A 21,510-nucleotide genomic window follows, 5' to 3' on the forward strand; every position below is an offset into this window, starting at 1 on the left:
CAGGCCCACCCGACTCCACTGCGTCCCAGTCCAGGGCTTCTCCCTTTCTCAGCTGTGGGGCCTGCTTTTTATACTCTCAGCCCTGGGTGAGGCTCTGCCGCTCTGTTGCCGGATTGGTCGGCCGGCAGGACCTGTCGCTAGCCGGCCTCCTGATTGCTGGGCAGACTGGGCCCTTTTTCTGTCTGTCCCCAGGCTCGGAGGAAGGCCACTCCCCCCTCCTCCCCCCCCAAAGTCCAGCCCCCGGTCTCTGGGGCTGGCCTGCTCCGGTGGGTCCATCCAGGATAGGGCATCCGCGTTGGCATGGTCCCTCCCGGCGCGGTGTTCGATGGTGAAGGCGAATGGCTGCAGGGCAAGGTACCACCGCATCACCCGGGCGTTGGTATCTTTCATCCGCTGGAGCCAGCGGAGGGGGGTGTGATCCATGACCACGGTAAAGGGGCTCCCCAGTAGATAATACTGCAGGGCTTCCAGGGCCCACTTCACGGCCAAGGCCGCCGCCTCCACCGTCGCATATTGCTCCTCACGGGGAAACAGTCTGCGGCTTAAGTAGAGGATGGGGTGCTCTTCCCTGCTGAAGACCTGAGTCAACACGGCCCCTAGTCCAATGGCCGAGGCGTCGATCTGTACAACGAACGGGCGGGCAAAGTCTGGGCTATGAAGGACAGGGCCCCTTTGAGCGCTGCAAAGGCTCGGTCCCGCTCTGGGATCCACTGGACACGGGTCGGTTAGTCCTTTCGCAGGGCGTCTGTAAGGGGGTGTGGCGAGGGTGGCGAAGTTCGATACAAACAGTCGGTAGTATCCGGCCAACCCTAGTAACTGTCTGACCTGTTTCTTGGTGGTCGGCCGTGCATATTCTTGTAGGGACTGCACCTTATCAATCAGGGGTCACAGGACCCCTCAGCCCAGTGTATAGCCTAGGTATGTAGTTTCTTGCCACTCTGTGGCACTTCCGGGGATTAGCGGTCAGGCCCGCGTCCCGGAGGGTCCATAGAACTGCGGCCACTTGATTGAGATGGTCACTCCAGTCCCGACTATAGACGACCACGTCATCTAAGTAGGCGGCAGCGTAGCTTATGTGGGGTGCCAGAAGCTGATCCATCAGTTGCTGGAAGGTCACAGGGGCCCCATGAAGTCCGAAGGGCATCCTGACAAAGTTTAACAGGCCGCTAGGTGTCGATAAGGCCATTTTCTCTCGTGAGCGTGCTTCCAGCGGGATCTGCCAATACCCTTTCGTAAGGTCGAGAATGGAGAAGTATTGGGCCTCCCTGAGCAGGTATAATAACTCATCAATGAGAGGCATGGGGTAGGTGTCAAACTTTGAAATCTCGTTGACCCGCCAGAAGTTGATACAGAAGTGTCGGGACCCGATGGGCTTGTGCACTAGCACCACTGGACTCCACCACTCCCTTGTTGAGGGCTCAATGACTCAGAGGCGTAACATGGCCTGGATCACCTTCTCTACCGCTGCCTGGAGGTGGGGTGGGGGCGGGGAGGGCGTGCCCATCCACACCACCTCCCTGGGTCGAGTCTCTATGGTGTGATACACCTAGTCGGTCTTTCCAGGGGTCGCCATGAAAGTGGAGGTGAAGGTCTCAATTAGGTGCCTGGCCTGTCGTAATTGGGGTTTGGTCAAGGTGTCTCCGAGTTGAGGTCCTCCTGGCTCCTCTTGCTTGGGGAGTAGGGGGCCCAGCTCAGGGTCTGGGGGGTGCGGGTTGATGAACAGCCTCTCTCGCTCCCACCATGGCTTTAGCAGGTTAAGGTGGTACATCTGCTTCCTTTTTTGCCAGTCGGGTTGGTAGATCTTGTAGTTGATGGCCCGGAGGACCTCATAGGGTCCCTGCCATCTGGCGAGCAGCTTGGATTCTGCAGAGGGCAGCAGTACCAGGACCTGGTCCCTGGGTTCAAAGGATCGGGTTCGAGCTCCCCGATTGTAGGACTGGGCCTGGCTCTGCTGGGCGGCTTGCAGGTTCTCCTGGGCAAGTGCCTCAGCCTGGCGGAGGTTTTCTTGCAGAGCGAGCACATCTGGAGCATCCCCTGAGATGGGGACAGGGCTTGCTCCCAGTGCTCTCTCATTAAGTCTAGGATCCCCCGAGGCTGACAGCCGTACAATAGTTCAAATTGGGAAAACTGCGTGGAGGCCTGCGGGACCTCCTGGATGGCAAGGAGCAAGGGTGGGATTAGTTGATCCCACTGCCGCAGGTCCTCTGGCGGGAACTTCCACATCATATGCTTTAAGGTGCGATTAAAGCGCTCCACCAGGCCGTCGATTTGGGGATGATAGATGGAAGTCCAGAGCTTCCGAATCCCGAGGATGGCGCACACCTTTCGCAGCAGCCGGGAGGTGAAGTTTGTGCCTTGGTCGGTGAGCAGCTCCTGGAGAAATCCTACTCGGGCGAATACCTTAAGTTCGCTGGCCACTGTCCAGGCGGTGGCATTCCTCAGGGGGATGGCCTCTGGGAAGCGGGTGGCGTAGTCAACGAGGACCAGGAGATAGCGGAACCCGGCTACGCTTCTTTCCAGGTCTATGCCCACCCGTTCGAAGGGCGTCCCGACCACAGGGATGGGGACAGGGGGTGCTTGTGGGACTCCTGCCGGCACCACTCGTTGGCATTCGGGGCAGGAGGCGCAGTAGTCCTGGACCTCCCAGTGTACACCCGGCCAATAAAACCGGGAGAGGACCCAGGCTAGGGTCTTGTCCATGCCTAAGTGTCCTGCTGCCGGGACATCATGGGCCAACCGTAAGATGGCCTTATGGTGGGGTTGGGGCACCACCAGCTGGGCGTGAGGTTTCTGAGTCAGCGGGCTTCTCTCCAGGCGGTACAGCCGATCCCGCTGCAACTCGAAGCGAGGCCACTGCTCGGCTCGTTGGGGGTCGGTTGGGACGCCGTCTACCGCAGTCAGTTGTTTGTAAGTCCGGATGAGGATGGGGTCCTCCCTCTGGTCCCAGCAGAAGTCGGCCGTGGGGTCGCCTGAGGGCGGCGGGTCCCCGTCAGTCGGAGCTGTCTCGCCTCCCGGCTCCTCTGTTTCTGGAGCTGTTTCGGGGTTGGGGTCCGGCTGATCCTCGCCCTCCGGGGGGTCGGGTGTTTCCCCTTCGGGGCCCCTGGCATTGGGGTCCTCGGCATCACCCACCCGTTGGAGGACCTCTGCAAAGTCTGGCCTGTCCCATCCGAGGGTCACCGGGTAGGGTAGACGGGGAGCCAGCCCTACGGACAGGACGCGGGTCCGTGGTCCTATAGTTAGCAGGACCTGCATGGTCGGATAGAGCCGTAGGTCCCCGTGGATGCGGCGCAGACCCACTTTGCCCATCGGCTTCCCATCCTCGGGGATCAGGCCGCGCATGAAGAGGGTCTGCCCACACCCGGAGTCGACGAGGGCCTTGACCCGTCTCCCGGCCAGGCCCACCGTGATTGTGGTCTTCGGACCCGAGGGTCCCCGGGCCCACCCTTCTCCGGCGTACACCATGCCGTAAGTACAGCTCAGGCTCGGACACGGAGAGCGGCGGTCTCCTGGTGGGCCATTGGCAAAGCATAGGCCCGGGCCCCTGGGTCCCTCTCGGGGTTTGTCCAGCCCGGCGAGTGGGCGCAGCCAGGCAACCAGCTGCTGCATCAACTGCCACTGCAACTCCAGCTTCTGGGCTCCTAGGTCCCGGAGCAGCTGCTGTTGCTGGGTGCACAGGGTCTGTAGTACTGCCGCTGCTGATGTAGCTGGGCCACTTGCTGCTACTGTTGGGCGACAGCCCACCATTTCAGCAGCTTCTCGATCTCCATATCCAGCTTGTCCCCTGGAATGGGATTCTGAGGTCTTGTTAGCAGGGCAGGCGTTCCCCCCCTTTGCATCGGGGGGGGGGGGAGGATGTCTGCATTCTCCACCACATGTAGCATAGGGTCCAGTCCGGCCCTGTGGTTGTGGCCCTTCCTCGGGTCCAGGCTCGGAGGAAGGCCATTGCACCTTCCTACAAGGGGAACGTTAGTGTCTGCTATGAGTCTGGTGCCCCAGCCCTGAGGCAGGGCGGGCAGGCAAACAGTCTATCGCCCCAGCCCTCAGGCAGGGCAGGCAAGCAAGCAGTATCCTCTAGTCAGGAGAGCAGAAGATGGTAATCACTCCCTGGGTGGCGAGGACAAGGGTAAGGGGAGGTAGACGCAGGCCCACCCGATTCCACTGCGACTCAGCTCAAGGCCCTAGCAGTGGCAAAGGCGTTGCCACTGAGTCGGCGGGGCTCCCGCCGCAACACGCCGACCGGGTCTTGACCCGTCTCAGCCACGGCTATGGCTGTCCCTGGGCCACTTCCTCCCCGTATCCCTAGGTACCTGTGTCGGCCAGGTCCTCGGAATCGCTGGGGTACACGGCCCAGGTAGGTCCGCCAGTCCCTCCTTGTCCACAGGTGGCAAGGCGGGGAGCTCCTCTGTGAGGGGTAGCTCCTCCAGGTCACCGGGCTCGGGGGATGGCTCGGCCTCAGGCAGCTCCTCCAGGTCAGGGCCGGCCTCGGGAGGGGTGGGGGGGGATCTCCCAGCCCTCAGACTCGGGGCTCAGTCCAGTCACTGGGGCCTAGAGGCCTGGCCCGGTCGTTGGGGCCTGTAGGCCTAGGCCAGTGTAGGGGTTCCGGGGGCCCTATCCAACTCTTAGGGGTTGGTCGCTTGGGCCGCTCCCGGGGTCCTCGCTCCGGGAGGCGCTCGCTTGGGGCAGCGGCCCGGCCCGGTTCAGGCCTTTGCTGCAGCCGGCGGGAGGGCACGTCTGCCTCCGGCGGTAGCTTCTCCCTTTCTCAGCTGTGGGGCCTGCTTTTTATACTCTCAGCCCTGGCTGAGGCTCTGCCCCTCTGTTGCCAGATTGGTTGGCCGGCAGGACCTATCGCTAGCCGGCCTCCTGGTTGCCAGGCAGACTGGGCTGCTGGCCCTTTTTCTGTCTGGCCCCACAGTTGTGACCCTTCCTCGGGCCCAGGCTCGGAGGAAGGCCACTGCACCTTCCTACAGTGTATTAGTTGATTATAGGATGACTATGAGCCGTCAATGTGATGTGACCGTGAAAAAGGCTAATGTAGTCCTAGGTTGCATCAGACAAGGTATTTCCAATAGAGACAGGGAAGTGTTAGTACCATTATACAAGGCACTGGGGAAACCTCAGCTGGAAAGATTAATTCAAACTGGAACAGTGGTAGAGAAGCGCTACTAGGATGATCCAAGGAATGGAAAACCTACCTTAAGAGAGGAGACTCAAAGAGCTGGGCTTGTTTAGCCTAACCAAAAGAAGGCTTAGGGGAGATATTATTGCTGTCATAAATACAGCAGAGGGATAAATACCAGGGTGGGAGAGGAGTTATTTAAGTTAAGCACCAATGTGGACACAAGAACAAATGAATATAAGTGTCTATCAACAAGTTTAGGTTTGAAATTAGACAAAGGTTTCTAAACATCAGAGGAATGAAGTTCTGGAACAGCCTTCTAAGGGGAACAGAGGGGGCAAAAAACCTAACTGGCTTCAAGACTGAGCTTTCCGAGGTGTCTGGCTGGTGGGCCTTGCTGACGTGCTCAGAGTCTAAATGATCACCATATTTGGGGTTGGGAATGGATTCCCCCCCGCCCCCTGGGTCTGATTGGCAGAGACCCCCTGGGGGGTTTTCGCTGTCCTCTGCAGCGCAAGGCACGGGTCACTTGCAGATTTAAATTTGTGTAAATGGTGGATTCTGTGTAACTAGGAGTTTTTAATGATTTTAAAGGATTTAATGATTTGAGGACTTCAGTAACTCAGCCAGAGATTACAGGTCTATTACAGGAGTGGGTGGGTGAAGTTCTGTGGCCTGCAATGCAGGAGGTCAGACAAGCTGATCGTGATGGTCCCTTCTGACCTTAAAGTCTATGAGTTTTCGTTGTGGTGCTTTTCTTTTCCCCAGAGGAAACTGGAGCTTTCGTTCTTTTTTTCTTTCAATCTGTTTCTGCCTGTCCATCTCTCTGACAGACATACTTTTTAATCAGTCCTCTTTCTGGAACACTGACAGTAGCAGACAAAAATCCCCCCTCAGTGCAATGGTGTTTGTGCTCCTGCTCAGTAGTACTTTCTGTGATTAGGCTCCTTCCATGCATACTAGAATCCCTGCTGGATTTTCTTCTTTTTCTGGCAGCTGGCAACCATAACATCAATTTTTTTTCACCCTTTCATCTGACTCAGCTTTTCCTGTTCCTGTCTTTCATCAGTTAGACCTTACATACCTGTAAGAATCTTGTTAACCTACTCTATCTTGTTACACTACTCAGAGAACACTGTATCCAAGTTCATCTGCAAAAGGTATGTTCTGGTTGGAAGTCTCCCTGATGTATCTAAGGCCTTTTCTATACTAGAAAATGCATCAATTTATCTAAATGAATTTGAAAATCACTCTAGTTAGACCAGTTTAAGCATGTCTAAATTAGGGTTTAACTCTTGTTTGCATTTATTTAGCTTAAGTCGGTATCTTACCAATGCAAGCTAAACTGATTTAAGCAAGGGTTAAACTTGTTTAACTAAAGTGAATTTTTAAAAACATGATTTAGGCCTGATCTACACTAGAAAGCTTTGTCAACCAAAGTCAGCTTTGGTTGACAAAACAGAGGTGGTGTACACATTGCAATCAATCCCCCTCCAACAGAACTGCCCTGTTTTTTTGACAAAATAAAACCACTTCGATGAGAGGTGTAGGGCTTTTGTCAGCTTAATAAGGGTGATGCAGTGTCAATGTAGATACTGCATCCCCTTACATCAGCTGTGGGGCTGTCATTCTTGTCAATTTTACTGCTCTAGTGAGAGCCCAAGCCTGGGCTGCTGGTTTCCACTTTCATCTGGGACCAGAAGTTTGGGTGCTTCTCCACCTGCTCCCTGCCTGGGGAAGCCTTGTCAATTGCAACACTGAGATGTGAAATTGACATGGGTGGAGAAGCCCCTGTGTGGCTTCCCCTGGTTCCTGGCAGGGAAAGGGGAGGGGAGAAGTCCCTGGCAGCTTCCCCAGGCTCCCGACTGGGTCTGAGGAGTGGGGAGGGGGAAAGCCCACAGGGAGCTAAGAGACGGGGCTCTGAGCTAAGGGAGCTTCCCAGCAGGGACCAAAGAGACAGGGCTCTCAGCTCCCCACACTGCTCCTTAGGAGGTCGGTGGAAGTGCTCCTGGTGGTGAGGTCGCACTCCACTGACTCGAGGGCAGTGTGGACATCAGCCACAGCTATAATTTGACCTATATCAGGTTGACTTATTTTTTGTGTACACAAAGCCTTAGTTAAACCACTGCACTGTCTAATATAGACAAGACTTTAAGTCAGAAGCATGTTAACTGATAAAGAAAAATGTTTTCCTGTGACTTATTTGCTGTCAATGCTGGTGAAGTAGCCTTGAATGATCTCTTGAAAAATGTGTTAACTACTTACATTAAACACTCCATTCCACCTTATATTTATATGTGATGCTCTGAATAAATGTTCCAGATCTGAAGAAGAGATCTGGGTAAGCTCAAACGCTTGTTTTTCTTACCAACAGAAGGTGGTCCGGTAAAAGATTTTACTTTACCCACCTTGTCCCTCTAATATTCTGGGACTGACGTTACTACAACACTGCATATATCCATCCCTCTGTTGTCTCTTGTCTTATACTTAGTGCCTGCCCCAAAGAGCTAATCGTCTTTTTGTTCGTATTTTACAGTGCCTACCACAATGATTAGGGCTACTAGGCACTGTGGTAATTCTAAGAATAATAAAAATAAGGACGGAATTTGTCACTGAGTGAGGAAGCAAGATGAGAGTAACCATGTTACTAGACTGCCACTCAACAGCTATCCCTTATTGAGGTTACCACTGCTTTAAATACCTGGGCCCAGATTTAGGCCTAAATTCATTTGAGGATCTGGAGACAGAATGCTCTATCTGTGGACTCCTGAACTTCAGCGTGTTTTACTTAGCAGAAGTGTTCAGATAGTGTGATGTGATTGCAGTGCATAATTTAAATTAGTGAATGGCTTATCTGTCTCCGCCCAAGTAGTGGTTGGTGCTCAAGAGGAATGAGTCCTAATCTTATCAGACAAGAGATTTCTGCTAGCCTGGAGGGTTCTTGATATGATGACCAGGCCATTCTGTACTCTGTATGGTTAACTTGAACTTTAATTCTGTGGCAAGGAGCCTGGATTTTCCAGCAGCTTCAAATAGTAAAATAAAATGTTTTTATGTTAAATGTACAGTCAATACAATATTCATTCTGGTGTTCAATTTAATATTAAGTGTAATTTTGTTGCTCCATAATTCTTAATTTTCATAGTGCTGCCGATTTTGTATTGAACACACAACTGTACCGTAGAAGTTGTCAAGGGAAACTGGAGGTTTTGGTAGGTGGAAGGTAACAGTTGGAGCTCTTAACAGTTGGAACATCTGGGAGGCAATTTAGAATGACAGGCTAAACCAGAGTTCCTTAATGTATGGGTCATGCCCCCCTAGAGGGGCGCGGAGGAATGTTCAGGGGTGGTGCAGCAGGGCCTGAGCCCATCCCCATTGTGGGGGCGGGGGCAGGAAGAAAGCGCCACCCAGCCTGTGCTGCCCCGAGCTCTGTTCTGGGCCTTACTTCGGCCTTAGGCTCCCCCATTCCCGGTCCTGCCACCCAGCCCCCCACCCAAACAGGGGTAAGGGGGGCCACGGGGTCAAAAGTTTGACGACTCCTGGGCTAAGCACATCAGCTGGATATTTCTGTTAAATCAGGGGCCTCAACCTGGACATCATAAATAGACACCAGGAAGTTGCAGTTATACTGTCCCTCACATGCTGCTGTATGGGAGTGAGTTGGAATGGGGACAGGGGATGGGTCCCTCTGGAGATAATTGGCACCATTGTGCTATAAAATGATGAGCAGTGAAATAACCTCCACAGGGGTGAATATGGCAGCTCATGCTTGTTTTAAAGATCTTATTCAGGCTGTTTGCAGACTTGGGCCTATATCATTCAGTTCACATTTGGAGAGTTTTCTTTGCCACCAGTAAAGCTAAAATGTGGGGCTGTGGTGGTATCACAGAATCATAGATATGTAGGATTGGAAGGGACCTCATAGGTCATCTAACCCAGTTCCCTGCATTGAGACAGGACTAAGTATTATCTAGGTCAGTGTTTCTCAATTGGTGTTCCGCGGAACACTGTTAGGGTACCGCGAGCAACTGATCTCCGTGCCGCCGCCGAGAGCAGCTGATCTCCGTGCTGCCGAAAAAGGGAAGATGTCTCGGATTTTCCGGCGGAGGGTATCCAGTGTAAGTGTAATTTAAGTGAGAAATGCTGACCGTTGCTTATTTCGACATTTGAAGACTGTTAAGAGTTTGGGGGGTTCCGCAATTATTTATGGAGTTCAAAAGGGTTCCGTGGCCAAATTTAATTGAGAAACACTGATCTAGGTCATCCCTGACAGGTTTGTCTAACCTGTTTTTAGAAACCTCCAGTGACCTGAGATGCCGTAACCTCCTTATGTAATTTGTTCCAGTGCTTAACTACCCTTACAGTTAAGATGTTTTCCTAATGTCTAACCTAAATATCCCTTGCTGCAATTTAAGCCCTTGTCCTGTCCTCAGTAGTTAAGGGGAACAATTTATCATCCTGCTCTTTATAACAACTTTTTATGTACTTTCAAGTCAGATTTAATTTAGGTGAGTATCTTTTACCCTGTTGTTGTTGTTTATTTTAAGACTTAGATTCTCTGTCAGTGGGTGTCTTTTGTGGCTGCAGAACTAAGGAATACTATGATGAAGTGGGAAACTTAACATGGCAAGTGCCTCAAAACAAAATAAACAGAAATTTGAAACAAACTACGTTTCTAAAATTTTACTAAATTTCAAACTGCTTCTGCAGTAGCCAGGAGCAGAAGTATAATTGAGAACAATAGTTCTGGGGGGATCGTGTGACTGCAGAAATCGTGCGTCCTGTTTAAGCTCCTGGAAACTTATTTTCATAATTGCTATTGTCAGCATCTATCGCTGAAGCAGAAATAGTTGATGTGTTTATAGGAATTGCGATACACTAACAAATTGTATATGAAATTTGACAGCACATCAAATTTCATGTATTTGTTTTATTTCTATTAAGAAAGCTTTGGTTTTCTTTTACAGCTGTGTATGATCGAATGAGAGCAGATCAGAAAAAGTTTGGTAAGGCAGCGTGGGCAGCAGCCATAGAACGTATGGAAAAGCTGCAGTATGCAGTTTCTAAGGAGACTCTGCAGCTGATGAGAGCTAAAGAAATATGTTTGGAGCAGAAGAAACATGCACTGAAAGAAGAGGTAATTTCTCATACGAATCAGTTTAAAATTAAAAATATTGGGATTTGTTGGGGATTAATTCTGAGTTTATTTTTCTTAAAGATTTTTATTTATAATGCTATTTACCAAAAAATCTCTATTTGATTTTTCACTATTGAGATGCTGTCATCAGTCTTGTTAGGCAGATGGTAGCCAGTTGCAATATAGATTTTGTATTTGTGCCCTTCATTCCCATTTTGCTTCTATTTTCTCCAGTACCCTTTGTTGTCTCCTTGCTTATACTGTTTAATAAGCAGTTCTTTGAGAAGACACTTTTTGTCTCCTAATTCAGTTAAATATTTTAGTATGTGTTTACAAAAATAAATCTTAGTGGAGGAAATAGAATGGGAGTGGGGTGGGGGCAGGAACAGAAATCTCTTAGTTTATAGTCTCAATACTTCATTGTTCCAAAGAGCTCTTGGAGGCCTGAGAGCAATATTGGATTTAAAATGACTGTGTACATCAGCATCTGAGATCCAGAAAAATGGTGACAAACTTCCCCCTCCCTGGTCCCAAAACCCCCCCAAAAAATAAAAAACAAAACAAAAACCCAAAACAATTTCTCTCTGGTAACATACTTGGTGAAAGCTGCGGAAGTAAGAAGCTTTGTTTCTTCTTCGAGTAGTGTCCCTATGAGTGATCCATTATAAGTGTGTCCTCATCCCTGTGCTGCTGATTGGAGAACTTTGGTAACAGTGCCTGTTGAGCCTGCATATGCGCTATCTCCCCTTGCACTGTGCCAGGAGGCTAACCAGCGCCCCCGAGCTAACCATTCTCAGTTCCTTGTCAACTGTCCCTGGCTAGAGATGGAGCATTTAGCTGTCTTAGTGGATCGTTAACTTCCCTTTCAGTTGTTGAGCTTTACTTTGCAAACCTCCTAGTTTGCTTCCTTTACCCTTTTTTTTGGTCCGTGCCTAGAAAAAAACAAAAAAGGAAAGACAATGCTTTGTTGTACATCAGCCCCGGGTGCCCCTCCTGGATAATGGTATTCATGGGTCATCGGGCTTCAAGAAGTGTCGCACCGACAGCCAGCCTTCGGAGCACCCAGGGTGGCCCGAGATTCCTCCAGATACACTCCATCAGCCACATCATTGCAAGCTTTGGCCCGAGATGTGGAGGAACAAAAAGGGACTGTAGAGGAAGATACTGTAGCCAAGGCCATATCCTCCTCCTCCCCGGATGGTGCAGTCATGCTGTCACCACCATCTCTGGCAGATGACTTCAGACAGTTTCAAGACTTGGGAAAAATGATAACTGACACTCTTCATATACTCCTGGAGAAGGTGAAAGATGCTCACCATGAGCTGATAACATATTCCATGCTTCAGCAAAATTGTTCTGCCAGTTAATCAAGCCATTTCAGACCCGGCCAAGATCATATTGCAAACTCCAGCCTCAGGAGCCCCAATCTGCAAGTGGATGGACAAAAATTTTCCTTTTTACCCATCTGCCACCCAGCTCCCTTGTGGTGGACGCAGTCAGTTCCCAAGGATGCCAGTACCATGCCAGATATATGTCATACAATGGGGACTGGAAGCACCTGGATCTCTTCAGTAGGAAGGCATGCTCATCAGCCTCTCTGCAGTTTAGAATTGCAAACTACCAGGCACTATTATCAAAGTACGACTACACAAATTATGGTAAACTAAATGACTTTATTGAGAAATTGCCAGAAATCTCTCGGGATTCCAGCCAGTACAGCAGCTGGGACCATCTCCATGGCAGAACTGTTACCAGATTTGCCCTTCACCTTGGACTGTGCTCATTTATTAGGGTTACATTCCAGGGGGGCAAGGGAGTGGTTTTGTAATTCTATCAATGTACTGCTTGTATTACTTGTGTTTCCATATGGAACTCTACTTCACCCTTCTGCAAGTCTTCTCCCAATGGAGCTACCCTGCAAGACCTAGGTTTTCCAGGGCTGGGTTCCTCCCGCCCCAGAATCAGATGAACACACACATACATACGCACACAGATTAACAGAGTGCGTCTGAGCGGACCAGGTCGAGCAGCATTTTCAAGCTGCAACCCTTATCTGCCCCTGGACTCAGCAGGCTGGGTCGAGCAGAACTTCCAAACTGCCAGTCTCATGCCACAGCACATCCCTATCCCCACTTTCAAGCTACAGTTGTTCTGGCAATAACCCTCTTGATGAGCAAACACCACAGGATTTTTGGACGTTACAGGGATCTTTGGCTTAGGTGAGAGGAGTGTTGCTGTAGAGCAAAATAGGGAAGCTGAGAACATGCAAGAGTAAATTAAGTTTGGAGAGAGTCTGACAACCAGCTTGATTATAGAAGTTATTTTATTGCCAGATATATAAAACTTATGATACTAGTGGTAATAGCCATACAAGGAGAGACAAACAAACCAAACAGTTACAATATTACACAATTTCAATTGGGGCATTGGGGAAATCTAGCTCAAATTTGATTACAAAAGTCTGGTTTAGAAAACTATACCTGGAGTTTAAAAAAAAAAAAAAAAGAGAGTGAGTGAGTTGGGGTCTCACCACTCCATGAAACTTGAATCAGTCAAGGTTCCCAGGTGATTGTTGTAGCTGAGGGTCTAGAGTGCTGGAGCCAGGCAGAGCCCCCAACACAATCAGTCAGGAAAAGGTAAAGTCCCAGTGGAACTGATGCAGCTTTTGGATCCAGGCATCAGAACAGAGTTTTGAATATGGGGAGGTGTTTTTGTAGGGAAGAAACAATGTTTCAAGTGAAACACTAGATTTGTTTATGGGTAAACGATGACTTAAGGGAGTAAAACTTGAGGCAGATTCAGTATTTGGATGCCAATAGAGGATTCATTACTAGAATTGGTCTGATAACTGCTGAGCTGGGGGTGTGCAGGTGTGGGTTCATTAACATTGGGAGCAGAGATCCCCCATTGCTGGGACAAAGAAACTATTTAGTGGTCAATACCAACAGAGACAATACTCAGTCCACTTCACGTCTCAGCGCAATTACGAGCCACAGAGAAAGAGAAATAAATTCTCTAGACGCAAGCCTTCTGACCCTTAGCCCTCTTCCCAACCACCTGCCCAGAGACACTTTTGAAGGGTAGGTTGAGGCGCTGTGAGGGCGTTCCCAATTGCTATCTACCCCATTTGGCCACCATTTGGCAGTGTTCCACAGTGCCTGGGAGTGCATAACTGCAGATTAATGGGTCTTGGAAATCATTGAGGTTAGTTATTCCATCCACTTCATCTCCCTACCCAACACCCTTCCCTGTCCCTCTTCAGGGACCCCTCTCACAAGAATCTCCTAAGGAAGGAGATAAATTGCCTCCTGCAGCTAGGAGCCATAGAACTAGTATCTCAATGTCTTCGAGGCAATGGGTTCTACTCCCTTTATCTCCTAATACCCAAAAGAAAGAAGAGTTGGAGACCCATCCTAGACATCAGAGCTCTCAACAAGTTTATCAAAGCTCAGAAATTGAAGATAGTTACTTTGTCGACGATCATTCCCTCATTCCCTGATTTGAACAGGGAGACTGGTTTTTGGCCCTCGACCTACAGATCAGCTATTTTTTATGTCTCAATATTACCGTCTGCAGACACTTCCTGAGGGTTCACCCTAAGAAATGATCACTATCAATACAAAGTCCTTCCTTTCAATCTGACATCGGCCCCAAGAGTATTCTCCAAAGTCAGCCCTTGTTCTGGTCCAGTGTCCGGAGTTCATAGGGGCTGATTTGGATTCCCTACAGGCCAAAACCTTTCTCCTGGAGGACAGATTCCTGTCCTTGATATCACTTATATAGACACAGCTCAATTCAGCCTTCAAGTGTTAGTCAGAGTCTGTCTCCAAATCCTGGGGCATATGGCAGCCAGCACCACGGTGTTTCCACAGGCCAGGCTTCACATGTGATGCCTGCAGATATGGTTTGGCTTGATGTACAAGCAGAACAGAGACAGTCTGCAAAAACCTTTGTCGCTTCCCCTCACGGTCAAGGAATCCCTCAACTGGTGTAGGGACCCGGCCAACATTGGCAAAGAGACTCCCTTTCTTCAGATATCGCCATCGGTGCTCCTCATTACTGACACATCTCTTTTGTGGAATGGGGAGCACATCTCAACAACCTAAAAGTACAGAGAAAATTGTCACTTTCGGAGATATCCTTATATATCTATTTCCTAGAATTAAGAGCGATCAGGAATGCCCGCGCTCATTTCCTACTGCACATAACAGGGTCTCACATAAAAATCCTTATGGACAACATAGCTTTCACGTATTACATCAATCACCAAGATTGCTTCTGAGCACAGGGAGGGCAATGAAGCTTTGGAGTTGGTGCCTCATTCATAATGTCACCCTATCTGCAGCTTACCTTCCAGGTGCACAAAACATAGTAGCGGACAGTCTGAGGCACAGATTCCCAAGCAACCATGAATGGGAGTTACTCCTGACAGTACTTCATGGCGTGTTCGTACGTTGGGGGACAGCACTCATAGACCTGTTCGCCACCCATTGTAACAGGAAGTGCAAACAGTACTGCTCCAGAGTGGGGATCGGCCAGTGATGCTCTTCTTCTCCCCTGGGACAAGGACTTCCTTTATGCCTTTCCCCCGTTTTTTCTCCTACTGAAGGTCCCAATAAAGATAAAACGGGATAGAACCCATGTAATCCTTATTGCTCCCACGTGGCTGAAACAAACCTGGTACCCTTAACTGATGCAGCTCACGATATGCCCACCAATTTCCCTTCTGGCCACGCCACATCTCCTCTCTTAGGACAAGGGACACACCACACATTCCAGCTAGAGGGTTCTCTGCCTCAAGGCTTGGCTCCTATGTGGTTCCAACATTTAGAATAAGCACGTTCAAAAGAGGCATAGGAGGTCCTGCTCCACAGCAGAAAGCCCTCCACATGCCACACTTACCTGCAAAAGTAGTCCAGGTTCCAGGCTTGGTGCACATCCAGGCAAATCTCTCCAGTCTTGACATCTATTCCTCATGTTCTGAACTACGCCCTGATTCTTAAAAAGTCAGACTTGTCTCTGCGCTCCCTCAAAGTCCACCTGGCAGTTATAGTGTTTCACCAACCTGAAGAAGGTCACTCAGTCCTCTCTCATCCTACCACTAAAAGGTTCCTGAAGGGATTAACAAACCTCTTTCCACAACCTTGCCTCCTACTCCCTCGTGGGACCTAAACCTGGTGCTGAAAGGGTTGACAGCACCAGGTTTAGGTCCCATGAGGGAGTAGGAGTATCAGTGAAAATGGCCCTCTTAATTGCAGTCACCTCAGCAATGAAAATCGGGGAAATCGGCATCCCCCATAGACAATATGTTGTCCAGACAAGGTCACACTTAGACTTCATCCAAGATTCATTCCTAAGGTTGCCTCATCACTTCACATGAATCAGTCCTTCAGCTTCTAACTTAAGCTTCACAACATGGAGCCTATACTCCACACGCTAGATGTCAGGAGAGCCCTGGCATTCTACCTGGATAGGACAAAACCTTTCAGAAAGTCCTCTAGACCTTTTCTTTCCAAGAGGTTAGCTATATCAACCCAGAGCTTTTCAAGTGGATCTTGAATGCTACCAGAGTCGTAACATGACCCCTCCAGACTCGATCTGTATGCACTCCTTGAAATCAATCTCCTCATCTATTGCTTTCCTTAAAGATATCTCCCTTTTTCAGAAATCTGTAGAGCAGTGACATGAGCATCAGTCGATAACTTCATGAAATACTACATGATTATGGGGGACTCTGCCTCTGATGCAATCTTCGGCTCCACAGTGCTATCAATTGTGACTAACCCGATTCCAAAGTCCTAGCCATCAGAAAGGGGTGCTACTCGGTAGACATCTACAGTGGAGCACGGATAGGGAAACTATTCAAAGTAGTTATGCATCCTATGCAATGATGTTTCTTTGAGATGTGTCCCCCTATGGGTGCTCTGTAACCCATCCTTCTCCCTCTAGTTGTGTTTTAATGGTTGACTCTGTTGTAGAGAAGGAACTGAGGATGGTTAGCCCATGCACACTGGCTAGCATTGTGGCGCAGCACGAGGGGGACAGTGCATGCGCAGGCTCAACAGACACTGCTATCAAAGTTCTCCAATCAGCAGTGCAGGGCCGCAGACACACCTACAACGGAGCACCCATAAGGACACACATCTTGAAGAAACATCATTACTGCACAGGGTGAGTAACTTTCTTACATTTTCATTGTCGTATATATTTTATTTATAGAACATAGGACAATGAAAATGTGAAGAAAAATTCTTGCTCCTTCAGCTAGAATGCTACTGAATTTCCAATTTACTACTACCCTGGATACTGCCTCTTTTTCTCTAGAGAAATATTTAAGCCTGTTTCACTAGCCAAAATGATTCCAGAATCACTGAATCATATAAATGATTAATATGTGTACAAACACTCTTCTAACTTTGATTTCAACTCAGAATTTTCCATGTGAACTAATCTCTGCATTGCTAAATCACATGATCACTTTTATCACAAAGTTAGTGCATTAAAAAGATAAATACAAAGTAGTGTCATTTGTCTGGATGCCGTTCATATTTTGGAAAGTGCAACAAACTGCTTGTTGGTCTCAAACACTTATGCCTCATTTTTAATACATTCAAAATTTTCTCCTCAGTTCTTGAATCCTTGCACCTAGATATACTGCTTATTGCCTTCTTATTTTGTGTTTCATCCACAAAACTTACGATTGTCTCTGAAGCCCACATATTGTAATAATGCCATGATTACATGATCAGCCAGGACCAGTTTGTTGCTTCCTTACCGTGGTAAAAAGTCATACATACATATAGTCTGTCTATACATATAAGCTAGGGAATAGGTTGAGTAATCAATAAGCCCTTTAATGCAGCTTCTAAAGTTATTTATTTGTAACTGTTTATTGTATTTAGAGACTAGTAGAATAGCTGGCATTTAGTTGACTAACTTCGGTAAATCTCTGTGGATAACTAAAAAAAGGTTACTTAGGGGATAAAGTGTCTTAACATTTCAGAAGTTGTGATTTAAAATCTTGTTAAGGATGTTGTCCGTATAATACTTCTATCAACATTTTCATCATAATGATAAATTCTTTTCAATGTTCTTAACTAAAATAAACTAAAACAAACCTATATGTAGGAAAAAACCAATATACAAGTTGGAAGAAGAGCACTGCAGCCCCACAAAGATATCTGTTGAAAAAGCCATTTTAAAAAGGTGTTAGCTGTTCAAATTGACCATATTCAAACAAGACACTGGTGGAACTAATGCAGTCCCAGCTTTTAAGGCTTTGTCTAAACTACCGTCATCAGTGCAGGGGACTGGACTAGGTGACCTCTTGAGGTCCTTTCCTGTCCTACATTTCTGTTAGGGCCCATGATGCACCACTGATGCAGCTCCACTGGTGGTAGCCATGATGGAAGCTGTACTGTAGCAAGGGCTCGGGATTTTTACCACCATCTATACCTCTGCTTCAATTTTTGAGCCTCACCAGTATTGAATTATGAGTCCTAATTATGCCTGTGTATCTGCAGTCTTGGAATTTATTAATTATTAATCAACATCTGGGGCCTCTGAATTGGAGTGAGAGGGACAAGTTAGTCTTGTTTTTTTTTTTTTTGTTTCACATAATAGTTAAAATGTAACTTTTTTCTGTTGTGGTCTGTAAGAACAGCCACATCTTTATATAACTAAATTTCTGTTTACCCCTTTGTACCTCTTAAATTCCATCTGTGGTTCTTGTGCTCATGTCTTGTTTGAGAGGAACTTTGTAAATGTCCTCAAAGGTAGACCAGATTCCATTTTGTGGACTGGTGGCCAACTCATGTCGTCATGATGACAAACAGAAATGTATTCACAGTGAGTGCTCCCTTTGTAAGTCTTTAAATATATAAAATTCCATGGTTACATGGAAGTGTGATTGGTCAATGCGTTTCAACCAGTGCCTCATTGCATACCTTTTCCTTATTACTGTACTGCTGAATTCCTTAGACTCAACCTGCTGTGTAAATAGTTTATTTATAAAGCTATTACAAGACATCTATAGAAAACATTGCATTATATTATTAACAATTTAAAAGAGAATTTTTGTTTCCAAGTCATTTTTACCTATCCCAAAGCTGCTCTCCTTTTTCTTTGCATGGGGCACAGTCAGGAAGTCATTTACGGATGTGCTTACTTCCATTGACTGCAGTGGGACTTAAGCATTGCTTAAGTCCCTTTCCTGAATAGGTATGCTTTCCTGAATTGGGACCATAGGGAGGAATGTGACTTCCATTGGGGATTTGTTCCATTAAAAGTGGAGAATACATATTGTTCCTTTAGTCTTCTTTTTTGCGGGGAAAAAGGACGATAATAAAAAGACAGTTAAGCTGCAAGGGCATGATAGCTTACATTTCCTGTAATGTTATAAGCATTCCTGACAATTAAATCAACTGTCCAGGAGACAATGGGGTAACAATAAAGGTACAATATAATCCTTTGATATAAGGTTTTCCTGAGAAGTATGTTTCACCATGATTGCTCACCATACATATTTTAACATCTTTCCTTTCCTTCGTGTTTTAACTTTTTTTAATTGGCAAATTAACTCACAGGCTCTTTTGAAAATTCCGACCCCTATTAGTTAGCTGTGAAAGTATATACAATCTCCATTAAAATGGAACCTGCATTTCATTTAATGTAGATTTGCTGAAATTTCTGATGAATGCTGTTTAAATTTTATTTTAAAGGTAGTTGTTTGTACCACATGTGATCATAAATTGCATGCTGTTATAACACACTGGTCTGAAACTGTAATCTTAAATTGGAGCTTGAAACTTTTTTGGGATGTTTGAATATTTGGTAAGTGGTGGAATGAGATGGTGATCTTCACAAACAAAATAGTCTATTGTGCTTGCCTTATATTACATCTCTACACATTTGTGTATTAAAGATGTGTAATGTGTATATTCTAGTAGAAATAGAGAGATGCTGTAGGACTGAGGTGTCCATTTTTACTAGCATGCATAAGAATGGCTTTAGAAACTTCTGCCCTCCTCCCTCCAAAAACATGCAAATAAAAAGGTGATAGCAACAGAGATGGTCTTTTTAAAAAATCTTGTAATATATCTTCTGTGTAGATCTCTTGCTGCAGACAGGCATTTTTCTATACCTAATGATTAAAAAGAAACCCTAAGTGTCAAGTACCTGAAGAGAATGTACCGATGGTCAATATTAACACAGCTAGTGGTAACAGTTAGATTTATAATTATGCAATAACAAATGAATAGGGAAATACTCATTAACAGCGATAACCCACTTTGCTTTTAATAGTTGGTGAAAAAACCCCAAATAACCTCTTTGAAAGTTACAGTAATTAGAAGATAATGTAGGTCTTATTTCTTTATTAATTTAATTTGTTTTCCCAGAGAATAACTGAGACTTTGAAAATAATCTTTAAGAATAGGAAGTTTATCATGTGTTTATTACCACAGCAAAAACTAAACTTTCTAAGTCTTTGAGTTCAGACTATTACCCTGTCTCATTGTGACTCATCCTGCATCTGTTTATGGCAAGAACAAGCAAGTTCAAGACTCTTCTCATCAATCTTTCACTTGAAAACACTTCATTCTAAATTAAAAAACTACAGCAACCAAGCCAACCGCCGTCTTCTCCATGCAAATATTTTAGCCAAATTGTTTCTTCAGTGATTTAGACATAAAATATCTAGCATGTTCACAAAAATATTTAAGGGTCTGAAATAAACTGATCTATTAGAAAAAATTGAAGAGTTGAAAAAGGATAGCTTGGCAAAGTGATGACTTGCAGCAGGATTTTACTGTTTTGTATAGTGCTGAGCAAACTTCTTAACAGCTGGAGAGCCACTTTGTCAACAGCTGGCATCCTGAAATTGCTTTGCAATCTGTAATAACATTACATCATGTGATGTCATAACAACGCAGTATTAACACAGCATCACATGAAAGCAAAATCATTACCTTTTTTCCCCCTCATCCTGGCTGATGGGGGATGCTGTTTGTCTTTTCATGCCCATCAAGATGCTGGATGGGAGGGGGAACTTGACTTATCTGTAGAAGACTGGTCTTTTCAGTCACCTTTTAGATTTTTAATTAAAAAAAAAAGTTTTAAAATTTCCTACCATATAGAACTGTTACCAGAGAACTCCAAAGGCTAGAGATCTGCTCCTGGTCTTTAGGCTCACCCAGTGCCGTGTCCGACCACAACGTACATCTTTTGAGAATGAGCCTTTATGCCTGCACCATTGACCAAGGGCTCAGACTCTCATCACATTTTCATATGAGGCCTGAGTTTTGTTTTCCTGCTTTCTGGAAGGTCCTGATCATGACTGTCCCCCAAAACAGTCACTGATCGAATTATGTTGACAGTGGTTTTTTGATGTAGAGAGTGAGAATCTAAATGAAGCAAAATAAATCATGACTATAACCTCAGGAAAGCCTAGTTAGCCAGGACAAAGATTATAATTGTTGTGTATTACTTAATCTGGAAAAGTCTTGCATCCAAGCAACACTTGTGTGGTTTTGTATCCAGTAGCCTTGCCACCACACAGCTTTGTCTGTTTCACTTAGGTGTGAAATCCATCATTAGCAGTAACAATATGAGCATTTTGTCAGTATACAGACAATATTTCTCAGACCCTGTCTACACTTACCTCCGAGATTCGGCGGCAGTCAACGGGAGTTACACAAGCTACGCAAATAACTTGTGTAACTCTTGTTGACTTCTCTGCTTCTCTTCTGTGCACTGTCTACACCGCATTCCCGTCAACGCAGCTATGCCACTTGTGAAGGTGATCTTAGTACATCAATTTCTGGATCGATTGAGCAGGTCTTCACTGACCACTCAGTTGATCCAGAGAAATCGATCTGATGGCAGCGACTTTGCTGCTGTCAGTGTAGCCATAGCCTCAGATACATCAATGTTAAAGTTTATTCTCTCTTGCATATGCTTAACTTTAAATTCCTGTTTCAATGCTTTGCTGAATAGAGGTGAGATTATTCAAGTGCTTAAGGTTTAGCATGCGCTTAAGGGTTTATTGAATTGGGGCCGGAGAGATTAAGTGATTTGCCTAAATTAATGCAGGACATTGATGGCAGAGCAGGAAGTTGAACCCAGATTGCTGGAGTGTGTCGAATGTCTAAACATGAATCTTCTCATTCTTTTCTCACTCCAGACGGTTCCTGTTTCTTTCACTGTTAACCATCATGTGATTTTACACATACATTACCATTCATGGATGCCATCAGTC

The 21,510-nt window shown here is 46.6% G+C and overlaps 1 protein-coding gene across 1 annotated transcript in view; it reads left to right on the plus strand.

Moving 5' to 3' along the window:
• The window catches only part of JMY (junction mediating and regulatory protein, p53 cofactor), a 120,028-nt gene that overhangs the window by 45,424 nt on the left and 53,094 nt on the right, over positions 1 to 21,510 (plus strand). Inside the window, exon 4 of the mRNA XM_067568754.1 lies at positions 10,084 to 10,253. Within this exon, the coding sequence (XP_067424855.1) occupies positions 10,084 to 10,253 (170 nt within the window). The remainder of the gene's footprint in view (positions 1 to 10,083; positions 10,254 to 21,510) is intronic.

Source organism: Emydura macquarii, unplaced genomic scaffold (assembly GCF_026122565.2).
Source record: "Emydura macquarii macquarii isolate MOO-44397 ecotype Brisbane River unplaced genomic scaffold, CSIRO-AGI_Emac_v2 contig_2897, whole genome shotgun sequence".
In the NCBI taxonomy this organism is placed as follows: domain Eukaryota; kingdom Metazoa; phylum Chordata; order Testudines; family Chelidae; genus Emydura; species Emydura macquarii.